Here is an 11,880-nt window from a genome sequence, read left to right on the forward strand (position 1 = left end):
CAGCAGAGCATTTTGTAAAGACGACTAAACGTGATCAATTGTTAATGTTATTAAGGTGTTTATAGGAAACAGAAAAGGTTAATAAAATGAATAAATTGGATATTTGTATTTTTTTCTGTAGTAAGTAATCTCCAGCAAAGGTTTTGAAAAGCGTTTTCTCTCCTTTTAGGTGACTGTTGTTCACAGTCCAACAAAACACATGGACCCTGATGTTCACATATAGCATAAGGTCTACATATTATAGATTATAGATAGATTATTGATGGATGATGGTATGCCGTGAAAATGTCTGATGCAATTGAGAAATGATTTTAGAGATTATATCAAGTTATATGTAACATTTGTTCCTCGCGTGATATAAAATATTTAAATACGTTTAGATGGACAAATCAATGAGCAGAGATAAAAACATACACAGCTCCAAGGACCGAGTTCATTTACTATATCTACCAATAGGTGTCGCACTCGCCACACGAGGCCGAACAGCCTTATGAATACGTCTGGTCAGGCGCTACAATCGGAGGCTCGTTGGTCTAGGGGTATGATTCTCGCTTTGGGTGCGAGAGGTCCCGGGTTCAAATCCCGGACGAGCCCTCTTTTCTTTTTATTTGTACATTTCCTTGTTTCTTCAGAAAAGCAGTGACTGGAAGCAATTACTGCATGATTTTTCTTTTCTAACATCTACATGTTAGAGCAAGTTATACATTTCTTTCCATGATTTCTTTTAAAGCATTGTGACCGTATGTGATTTAGTGGTTGCCTTGTTATAGCTGAACTCCTCAGCAGCTCAGAGAGACACAGTGTTCTGGTTCCTCTGACTGTATCTACCTCCAAAGAGCTTTAAAGGATATGCAGAGGTAAAAAAGCCCACATGGGCTTTGCATTTGTTGTACTGTATGTAGTTTCTGTGTGCTTCTGTTTTGTATTTTCCATTAACCAAACCTTAGATGGTTTCCCCTCCCTGATTCTGGTTCTGCCACATTGCCTTCCTGTTGTACAGAAGATCTTGTTTCCCACCTTCTGCATCTGAATGCTGGGATGCTCTCCAAAACTGAAGGGTCTTCACCTCATATAAAGCAACTGCGACTGTTGTAGATTATATAAATAAAATTGAACTGAAGTGAACTGAATAACCTCAGACAAAACTTTCCTTAAAATAAAACCTTTATTATATAAAAATGCTTTTGATACAAAAAATGTCACAAGGGTAAATTACGCAAAGCATTCTTAGCAGAGACAACAAGTACAGGGTTTTACTGACACAGTGGTTTGAGGCAGGGCCTATAGCCCTCAACATAAATGTGTTGTGCTGCTAAAAAAGCACCCAACTTCAGCTACCTAAGCTGGAAATCTATTTTAGCTGTAATGTCACCTGACTGGAGATAATTTAATCAGGCAACAGGAACAAAGCTTACTCCAAGACCATGCAATTCCTGACCTTTACAAAGTGCTGCCAAACTGCACTTCCCTCTAACTCATCTAACACAGGTGAACTTCTTCCAGGCACAAAGGGGCAACAAAGGACACTTTCACCTTGATGACTGCTAAAAGAAGCACTTTTCTGACCCACTATCTGTCTTTGAACTTGAAAATGGTTAATTCTTGTGCCAATCTATAGTCTTTACGGTAACAGTGCCAAATATTCCTATAGGGAGTGAATAAAGTTGTGCCCCCTGGATCAACATGAAATATCGTTGGAGAAAATTCTTTCTTTGAAGCAGGACACAACCAAATTAAAACAGGTCATTCGTAAGTTTAAAATTGTTCATTCTTTTAGGAGCATGATCACCAGCTGTTACTACGACATCAATTTCTTGTATGTAACGAGCAAAGATTAATGGGTCAGCAAAGTCTCGAGATTTCATCCTCAGTGGACTACTAATAGACAACTTCTTCAAAATCTCTCCAGTAGTTATTATCTTACAAAATGTGGCAAAGCTCAGAGGCCAGAAAGTTTGTCTAACCTGAGGCAACTGCTACCTTTGGTTTAATTTAATCCAATTTAATTACATTTTATTTATACAGTTCCATATTAAAGCAACAGTTGCCTCGAGGTGCTCGGGATTACTCAGGATGCTTCAAACTGTGTGTGTTAGACTCACAGCATCTAAACCATCCTTCAAGCTCAGGTTGTGCAGTGATGAGTTCATTGTACGAAAACCCGCAAAAGACTTTGTGGGGAGATCAGGGAAGAGTCATCTGAAGCATGGAGGTTTTCAACCTTTTAACCTCCTTCCAAAAATAACTCCTTCAAACCAAACATTTCAACTGACACAGAGACATACATAATGATCTACATACAAAGTACAAAGAACAAACATGGCTATAAGAATAATTTGCTATTAACTGTAAAGTAGCTTCACGATCTACTGTCAGTATAAGAGTGGCAATTTTGGCCTTTCTGTGTAATGATAGTAACTGATATCGTATGTACACAATAGCAGCAAACATATTTTTGGTAAACAGGATGATGAGAATACAGAAAAAGTGATGGAAGAGGTTCTTAGTTACACCAAAAAGCATTAATTTCTCATAACTCAATCACTGACTTCATTACACATATTTACAATAGCTTTACATGTTGGCATTCGTCTGGTGTTTGCAGGCAGGCGGTGACTTTACTCAATGAAGAGACTGTTAGCAGTCGCTTTGTTGACTGGAGAAGGCTCTACTTCTTCACAAGGCACAGGGCTCAGCTATGGAGGATTGAAAGTTTGGAATGGAGGAACACAATGTGGGAAAAGAAGCAGACTTGACCTCTGTGATCATCCACTCATATTATAAATCAGTCATCAGATTTTTCCAATTCACCTAGCAAGCCTTCACATGCCTGTATGCTCCTGTATATTCATTCATCCTTCATTCACACACTCACTCACTCCACTGTCCTTTGTTTTCTGTCAAGCTGGGGATCACCCACTATGAATAAAGTATGAAAAACATTTCCATTATTTGTTGTTTGTTTTTTTTGTTTTGTTCATGTGATTTTTAACACTACAGTATATACAGTCCTGCTGACACAGATGCTGTGAGGAAGGACAAGACAGATCTGTGAAGATTGGGGGAGATGAGGTGGTGGTCTTTTGGATGCACTGGATCTGTGGTTTTCACACTCAATTGGTGAGGTCACTGCATGCTGAAGAGGAAGTAGCATGAGAAATCAGGATCCTTTTTGGACTGATGGAAACCCAAAACCGGCCCAGCACAGGAAGGTTTCTTCATTCCATGGAATGAAAGTTAAAGAGGGAATGCCCTGAGGCATGGCAGGGACAGCCTTGAACCTTCAACCTGTTCCATGAGAGTGAATGTTCAAGCAGGGCATTTGGAAGATTAGACAATGGCCACCCTGAGAACTCCTGGATGACTGGAATGATAAAAGGACCAATAAGGCACTTGAGCCTAATCAGCTGATATGAAGCTCTCGTAGCTAGCTGACTTCATCCCTTTCTTTCTCACAGGGGTCCCAGGCTGTTGAGGGTCATGAAGAGTCAGTGCAGGGAGAGGGAGGAGGGGGACATAGGTGGAAGTAGGAACGCTCTGTAGAAGGGGATGGAGGGCAGCTTTCCTCAGCTGACATGTACTGGGATCGGGGCGTGGGGGGTGGAGGGTATGGGTCAGAGTCTGAGTTGAGGTCCATGTAGTACTTGTGTTTGGTTTGGCTGCCATGGCCAGAGCCCTTCCAGCGACCCACTGACAGCCCCAGCCCAGCCGGCGGGTGGTGGGGAGTGTAGTCGCTGTCGCAAACATCGGTACTGCAGGGAGTGGTAGGTGGGACGGTGCCACGGACCGGGTTATAGGGTCTGAAGGAGAGATGACACAAACTTAGTTTTCATTGCAGTTTACATACAATTAATCTTTGTTTACATCATAATAACCGAAAAAAGTAAAAAAAAAAAAAGATCGCAAAATCAACAGCAGGAGATGTGAACGTCTCCTGCTGAGGAGGAAGTCCAAAGCCCAGTAAAATAATTACAGTGTCATAAAGTTTGCAAGTGTCTGGTAAACACACACATGACAGACACTTGCATCTCTGGCATGTGTGTGCTTGGAGATAGGCAATGATAAGACTGTATGACCTATATGATCTGGTGGTAGATGGACTGTTGGAAGAGTAGAAGATCTCTGTGTTGTAGAGAGAGCGGTCAGTGGCTGGAGAGGGAGGAGGATTCAGGATCTACAAAACAGAACAAAAATCTGTAAGTAAACCGGAAAGTAAACCATAAACAGCCTGTGCACTGTGTGTGTGTGTGTACCTGAGGATAGAAGGCTCCCTTTGTAGATGAAGAGCTGCTGGATGAAGCTCCAGTCACATGATTTCTATCATAAAGAGGAGCTCCACTGCTGCTGCTGCCCATCAGACTGACAGAACTCATCATGGACTTCCCACAGGAGATACCTGCACACAATAGTTTACAGGTATTATTAACACCTGTGCTGATAAGTAGCAGTGTAACCATAGCACTGCTGTTGTGTGCTCCAGCTTACCTTGATAGGTACCATGCTGAGAACCGCTGGGGGTGATGAAGTTGAGAGGTACATGGGGTGTCCCGCTGATGTACTCATGAGGAAAAGTCCCACTGGGGCCTTTGTATCGTCGACACACCACACGCTGGCAGACAAAATAAGCTCCCCCGATGATGAAGACGAGCAGGATGATGGCAATAACTGGGCCGATAGTGTTAGGCCCAGTGCTAGGGATGCCACTGGAGGGAGGTGACACATGCTCTGAACATGGACAAGAAAAAAAGAATACAGTGTAAGACGGGAAGTTTACCAGAGAATATACAGCCATGTTTCTGCAGTTTGAATATCTGTGTTTTTACCGCAGGCGAGCTCATCTGATCCATCAGGACAGTCGGAGTAATTGTCACACTGTTGTTTCTTTGTGATACATTGATTGTCACCACAGCGGAACTGGTTGGGAGGGCAGATAGCTGGAGTAGAAGAGGAAACGTAGCAAGATGTTTCAATGGCATTTTTTTGTTTAAAAAAACAATAAAACCAAAAGCTGTCGCATTTATGTACATTTTATACGCAACAGGAAGAAGAACGATGGAAAATTATATGCCAGTGATTGGAAATTTTCTTTGTTTAGACCGAGCATGGGGGGAACTGTTACTGAATGCAACACAAATATGAGGTGGACAAGATAGCAGAACACATACGTGGAACCTCTGCAAATATTTCTGTTGCAAACAGACAAATCCAGCCATAGCAGTGGAGAATCAACAAAAGAAGGGTGACGTTTCAAAAAGTAGGTGGGTTGGTTTTGTGACTAAGGAGACCCAGGGAAGATGCTCTTTATATATTCTATGAATGATCAGATCGATGAAAATAAACACACTGAGAGCTCCAAGACAGACACGAACAGTGTCGCTGACTTATTGTTTTTATCTATGCAACTGAAATTTCAGCAGTTTAAAAAACTGCAGACATCTTTAAGCGGCAGTTGTGAGCCTGTATGAAAATGTGAAAAATGGCTGTTTGGTGCTGGCGCTACTCATTAGACCAAACACAACAATGCAAGACTACAAGGAGTCACTTTAGTAACTGGCTGTTTTTGTTGGTCAGGCTTCTGTGGCTGTAAATGCAATAGTCTTCTATTCTCCCTGTAGTTTAATTTAAACACAATCTGCATTAAGAGGAGCCAATAATGCTCCAAGCACGCACTTGGCAAGAATGGTAAGGAAAAACTCTTAACAGGAAGAAACCTCCAGCTCAACCAGGCTCACACATGGAGAGCCAACTGATGTGAACAGTTGGGGGTGAGGTTAAAGAGAAGACAGCAGAGGGAGGTAAGGCCCTAACTATATACTCTATCAAAAAGGACGTTTTTATAAAACAGTTTTTGAAAAGCAGAAACTTTTTAGAAAGAAGTGCACTATTTGGTCAGTACAGTCCTATGGGTTCTTTAACATTATAACTATATACACTGATAGAGCTTTAGAGGACGTAGAGAGGATGATTTTTTAACCCCACGACAATTCTGGTCCTAATGAGGAAAAAATGACTTAGAAACTTCGTATAAAGAGTATTTATACATTTCATAACTGTAAGGGTTTATCTTACAATAGAAAGTGCTTCGAGGCAACTGCTGTTTTGATTTGGTGCTATGACTCATAGGTAAACTCAGGCTATTATTTGTTTAGTAGAAATATCAAGCATCCTAAAGAACACTGAAAGTAAAACCTAATTTATCAGTCACAAAACTTCCATGCATAATGCTGCAAACATCTGTGCCTGAGTTGAGCGTGTAAACCTACTTTCACAGTCCTGCTCATCAGAGTGATCAGCACAGTCCAATTCACCATTGCAGCGTCTTTGAGCATCAATGCAGCCTCCTTTGTCACATCGGAACTGGTATGTAGAACAGATGGGACAGTTGTCTTCATCACTGCCATCTTCACATTCTGGAAAGCCGTCGCAACGCCAGGCCATAGGAATGCAATCAATCTCCCCTGTGGAGCAGGTGAATTGCTCTGTTGAGCAGGTAGGCGGCTCTGAGAAAAAACAGAGAAGACAACATATAAGGAAGAGAATGAAGCAGAGAGACAAGTCACAATTATCTGTGGAAGGGAGAAGCACTGAACTTTAGATTAGACCCTTCAGACTAAGAGGGACAAAACCTAAACAACAGGAGTGAACATGCATGCAAATGTATATACAGTGTATGTACAGTGTGTCATTAGACATTTAAACATTCCTATAAATAACCTCTGTCACTGTTAGAGTAATTACAACCAGCATTGCTTCCTCTCTGCTGCCTGTATTAATCTGTTGTGCAACAGTATAACTAAAACACAAAGAGTTATTGAATTGGAGTTTTAGAAGAAAAAGCCTTGAATGTCCTTGTACTTCTGAAACTCAATCAGATATGCAGGTCGGACATGTCTGCTTCTCTGAATTCTCCACCCAGAAATGAAAAGGCACCTGAGTGCTGTTACTGTGTTGCTCACCTCCACAGTGCAGCAGGTCCTGCAGCAACACCAGGTGCATGGGACAGGAGCAGCGAGGTGTTCCATCACCCTTAGCAATGCAGATGTGAGAACAGCCCCCATTGTCACGAGAACATGGGTGGGACGCTGTAGAAAGAAAAACAGCCATTGATACAAAGGCCAAACCATAAAGCCACACTAATATAGCTAATAGTTCTGTGGGAAAGATCTGTACCAAACTCCTGTGGGTCGATCTCTTCCACAGCGTGGATGGAGGTAAGGTATGATATCCGTCCCTGTATGCGTGTGCGCCCATCTCCAGTAAGTTTGTCCACCCTTTCAATCATCTGCTGCTGACGGTCAATCCAGTACAGATGGTCACCCAGCACTGTCAGCCCCATAGGCTGGAGAATGTTTGAGTCCTGTAGGACAATGCGATTTGCTCCTGGGATAGATGCAATGATATAATAAGAACAAGAAAATAGTTTTTCCTGGTGATGATAATTGAGAGTTTGTAAAATCCAACAACCCTACGTTGTTTTTTCCTCACTTCTCTAAATAAAAATATTGATTAACGACAACTCATTGCCACCAAACTAAATGTGTCAGTGTCTCTGGTGGACAACCTCAGGGATGGGAACAGTAAGCTTGGAGTAATAACCACTTATGTGATATATTTGGGCAATGTAAATGAAGCCTATGCATAAGTTCAATAAGGAACATCTGTAATCATTCATCTGCCTGCTTTCCTGGGTGTTCATCTGCTTTTCTGTTGTAAACACAACTACTGCATTCCCACGCCGTCAATCACAATACTGACAACATTACTCTACTCGCCCGCCTTGTGTGAGCCAATGGCGCATGGTTTAAATCTGTGCTCTCCCTCATTCTCCCTTTCTGACTTTTCGTGCATCCCCATCTGCACCTCAGACACCTCAGCCAGCGCACTATCCAAGCCTCAGTCTTCATCTTCACCACCACCAGCGTCTACACTCCAAGGGGCCCTGTCCTAAATCTGATCATCACTGGGATTTTGTTTTGCCATGATGGGTCATCTGGGTCTAATTGCCAAATACATGAATTTCTCTATCTCAATAAATCTTGTTCACTACTTCCAAATGATCTCTCCTTGTTTCATATTTGTTCATATTTCTATTTTATTTTCAATATTTACTGTGAGGCAATATTTGAGTCATATTCTGGCACTGTTCTTTGTTTTATCCAAATGTGTATGAAAACATTTCTTTCATATAAATTACTTCTTTTTATGGTGACTCACCTGTCAGGTCACTGCTCTCAATGCGTTTAAGGTCAGCATCAACCCAGAATAGTTTTCCCAGCTTATTGTCGAGTGCCAGAGCTACTGGTCTGATGAGACCAGTGGTGAACAAAGACTCCCTCTCTGTCCCATCCAAACTGGCACCTTCAATCTTAGCTGAGCGCTCCTGCACTGTGGTGAAATACATGTACCTGTAGAAGTGGACATGTGTCAGCAGGGTACAACTCAAGTTTATTAATAAAGCACCTTTGACGGACCTGAAGTCTCAAAGCACTATATAGCAAAATAAAAAAAAATAGGGATAATCACAATAAATTGTAATAAAAATAGTTAATACTGATATAAAAACAAGGTTAAACAGAATAAAATAGAATAAAAGAAAACTGATCATTTAAAACAGTTAAAATGAATTTAAGCAGTGTACAGAGGAAGCTAAATAAACTTGGAGTTGGAAACTCGTCCAACTTCCAAAGTGCTAAAGACTGAAAGGCTCTATTCCCTCACTCTTCATTGTCATACGAGGAAAAGCCAATTGATTCTGAGCTTGCAACTGAAGACTGCGAGCAGCATTGTGTTGGAAGGAAATGTAAGAGTGGACTTAGTAAAAAGTGGCAGAATTCTGCCCATGGCATTTTGTATAGCCAGGAGGTGAGAAAGAGGTGATTTATCTAAGCTGGTAAACAGAACCGCGGAGTTACAAATGCAAGAGCAATTTTCTCCTGTTCAACCAAAAAACTACAGCTCTCAATTTAGAAAATCTCCTTAATTGGAAAAGGAGTATGCAACAAATGTCACATGCAAGTCAAAGCCCAAAGAGGAACCAAATATTATATTACATTATATAACCAAAATTATGACTGGTGGACTTTCCTTGGCTGATTTGTGAATGTAGTTCGGGAAGAACAATAATCATGGTCTCCTGGTCTTTTAAAAACGAGACTGAAAATGCCCCAAATCAGCAATTTGCATGATAAAACTCTGAATTGACTTTACAGAACTTTTTCTTAAAATTTGCTTATAAACAGCATGTTTGAAATAGCCTGCCAACAGAAATGGCATGAAAATGAGCATTTTTGAGTCACCATTTTCCTCTGTAACTGATGATTAAATGCAGAGAGGTGTACTGTCTATAATGGAAATGGTCCTAGCGTGGAAGCCTGTAGGACTCCATAATTAACGTGTGTGTTAAGAGGACTCTCATCTCTCAGGACTTTCATTCATTGTATTATGAAGCACTTTGTGATTTTCATCTGTGAAAAGCGCTACATAAATACATTTTACTTACTTACTTACTTACTCCATTTACATGGTGGAGTCTATTACATAGATATGATTAAAACCACTGAAGGACCGTTGACACCCACAGCATGCTCTACTCGCTGTAATAAATTATTATGGTCAACAGTACTGAACGCTGCCCTGAGATTTATAGCAGGACAAGCACAGATGTACTGTGATGAGCTCTGAAACCTGACGGAAGCTCTTCAAATAAACTCTTTCTCTACAGATGATTAGTTAGCTCCTTTACAACCACTCTTTCAATCATTTATGAGATAAAAACAATATTGGAGATTAGCTTATAATTAGTTAAGATAACTGTCAAGTGATGGCTTTTAAGTAATGGTTTAACCTCTGCCAGCTAGAACCATCAATCTTTCCAACTGAGCTTAGTAGAGTCACTGTCACAAAAATGAGCTTACCCTTTCTCAGCATTGACCACAATGGCCCTTGGCTTGTCTGTGTCATCCTTGATGACCACGCCCACAGTGTGACCATCCATCCTCTTGACGTTGATGGTGTTGGTTGTCTCACAGGTCCAGTAGATGTTCCGACTATAGGCATCCAGGCTCAGGTCATGAAGCTGGTTGTCCACTGGTTGAGCAGTGCTGCTCACTATCATTGACGACTGAAAACAAACACAGTAAGGTCATAAGGTCAACATTTGACCTGTTCTGACATTCACTTTGAGTCACATGAAGCATGAAAATAATATAATAAAAAGGTCTTAATCATGATTCTATTCTAATTTCTAAGTCAATGTTTATTTATCCTTTTTTCCACAAAAACAGCCAATGGTGTCAAATGCTGTGAGTATGTGTTTTAAGAGGGTGATGTGGATGTACCATGGCCCCATCATCTCTGGCTCTGCGTATATTCTGTCGCCCATCGAGCCAGTAAACCAGTCGTTCCACCGGGTCATAGCTGACAGCTCGAACATTTCTCATTACATGGATAGGAAGGATGATGTCGGGACTCTGCTCTCCTAAAACCATTCTGCTGATACTAGCCTTTTGACTGAAGAGCAGGAAACTTGAAGGAGCTGCAGACAGAGAAACAACAGAGAGGGGTGTGGGATTAACAGGGTGAACAAATGTAGAGAAAGGGTGTGCCTGGTGAAAAGACTCCATGTTCTCTCTGGCAAAAGAAAGCCAAAGTTTTCTCACACTCACGCACACACACACACACACACACTAGAGGAGCTACACTCATGGGAAACAACTAAAGTATGTTGGCTTTCACAGTCTTTCTGTTGGCTGTTGAGAAAGAAGCGGCCGAGGTTTATCGTTTTACTTTCAGTCATTTCTGTTCCATTTGTCCTAACTGTAGACGCATAGTCGTATAACACCAGCAACTATTTTAATGATCATATTTTTCATTGACACTCTGTTCAAGCCACTAGCCTGCACTCTCTCTTACTTGTGTATATGTGTGATTCCCATCAGCTGTACTTACAGCTACAGTTTCGTCCATCTGGGTTCAAGGTGTAGTGGGAGGCACACCGGCACTGGGCACCAGCAGGAGTGGCCAGGCAGAGGTGGGCACAGTTGCCGTTGTTGTGTGTGCACTCATTAGTGCCATCCTGGCGAGAAGAGTGGAAGACCAGGATGTCTAGCATCAGCTCAAGCTGGCCCTGAGGAAACAGTGTGTTAAAGCTCAGCAGTTTCAGATGGAATATGAAAGGACCAACAACAAGTTAGCAGTGCCAAAAAACAAATACACTAGTTAAATGCACAACAGTAAAAATGAGATTACATTTCCTTATTAGGAATACAAAAAAATGTTATGGTCTTAAAATGAGCCGTGTCCAAGTATATGCAGGTCATTTGGAAAAAAAACAAAACAACTGAGCACAAATTAGCAATCCAGTTGTTAAACATATGATTGAAACTTGGTATAATGTGGGAAAATATTTAAAAGAAATAGAAAGTATCTAGTGAGAAGATTTTAAAGTACAACCATGGAATAGAACAGAATAGAATATAATAGAACAGCTCTAAACATGAGGTTATTTGAGAAGGCTTGTGGATGTGGAAAGTGGACTGGCTTAGTTTGATGTAAACTGTGGCTTTGAATAAATGGGTCAGAGTGTTGTTTAGTTTCTTTTCATTCCAGTTGTTTGGTTCTTGTCTGTTTGTGTTGTCTTGGTTATATAATAAATTGTTATATTAATGTAAAAAATGAACACATTGTTTAGATAATTAAAGTGGTTTCATACCTGCAGCACCACAGTACGGTTGTATCCGCTGCGTTTGTCTGCACGTTCAATGCTACGCAGGTTAAAATCAGTCCAATAGATAAAATCGCGGTACTGTGTGAGACCAAAGGGATGAGGGAGGTCATCTACTATGATCTCTCTCTGAAGGCCTGCAGAAGATATTGAATTGG

At 41.1% G+C, this 11,880-nt stretch overlaps 1 protein-coding gene and 1 non-coding gene across 2 annotated transcripts in view; one reads left to right on the forward strand and one right to left on the reverse strand.

The window, feature by feature from the left end:
• The first annotated feature begins 522 nt into the window (after window positions 1-522).
• trnap-ugg (transfer RNA proline (anticodon UGG)) lies at window positions 523-594 on the forward strand. The gene has a single exon. It is a non-coding gene; the product is annotated as a tRNA-Pro (tRNA).
• Window positions 595-2,577: 1,983 nt separating this feature from the next.
• lrp5 (low density lipoprotein receptor-related protein 5) overlaps window positions 2,578-11,880 on the reverse strand; it is a 51,447-nt gene continuing 42,144 nt past the window's right edge. Inside the window, exons 17-29 of the mRNA XM_026174839.2 lie at window positions 11,711-11,859; window positions 10,948-11,125; window positions 10,338-10,534; window positions 9,915-10,120; window positions 8,215-8,405; window positions 7,171-7,380; window positions 6,957-7,082; window positions 6,264-6,500; window positions 4,824-4,934; window positions 4,486-4,725; window positions 4,254-4,396; window positions 4,077-4,174; window positions 2,578-3,800 (exon numbers count right to left, since the gene is read on the reverse strand). Of these exons, the coding sequence (XP_026030624.1) occupies window positions 3,479-3,800; window positions 4,077-4,174; window positions 4,254-4,396; window positions 4,486-4,725; window positions 4,824-4,934; window positions 6,264-6,500; window positions 6,957-7,082; window positions 7,171-7,380; window positions 8,215-8,405; window positions 9,915-10,120; window positions 10,338-10,534; window positions 10,948-11,125; window positions 11,711-11,859 (2,408 nt within the window). The 3' untranslated portion in view covers window positions 2,578-3,478. The remainder of the gene's footprint in view (window positions 3,801-4,076; window positions 4,175-4,253; window positions 4,397-4,485; window positions 4,726-4,823; window positions 4,935-6,263; window positions 6,501-6,956; window positions 7,083-7,170; window positions 7,381-8,214; window positions 8,406-9,914; window positions 10,121-10,337; window positions 10,535-10,947; window positions 11,126-11,710; window positions 11,860-11,880) is intronic.

The sequence above is a fragment of the Astatotilapia calliptera genome, chromosome 7, assembly GCF_964374335.1.
Source record: "Astatotilapia calliptera chromosome 7, fAstCal68.1, whole genome shotgun sequence".
NCBI lineage: Eukaryota > Metazoa > Chordata > Actinopteri > Cichliformes > Cichlidae > Astatotilapia > Astatotilapia calliptera.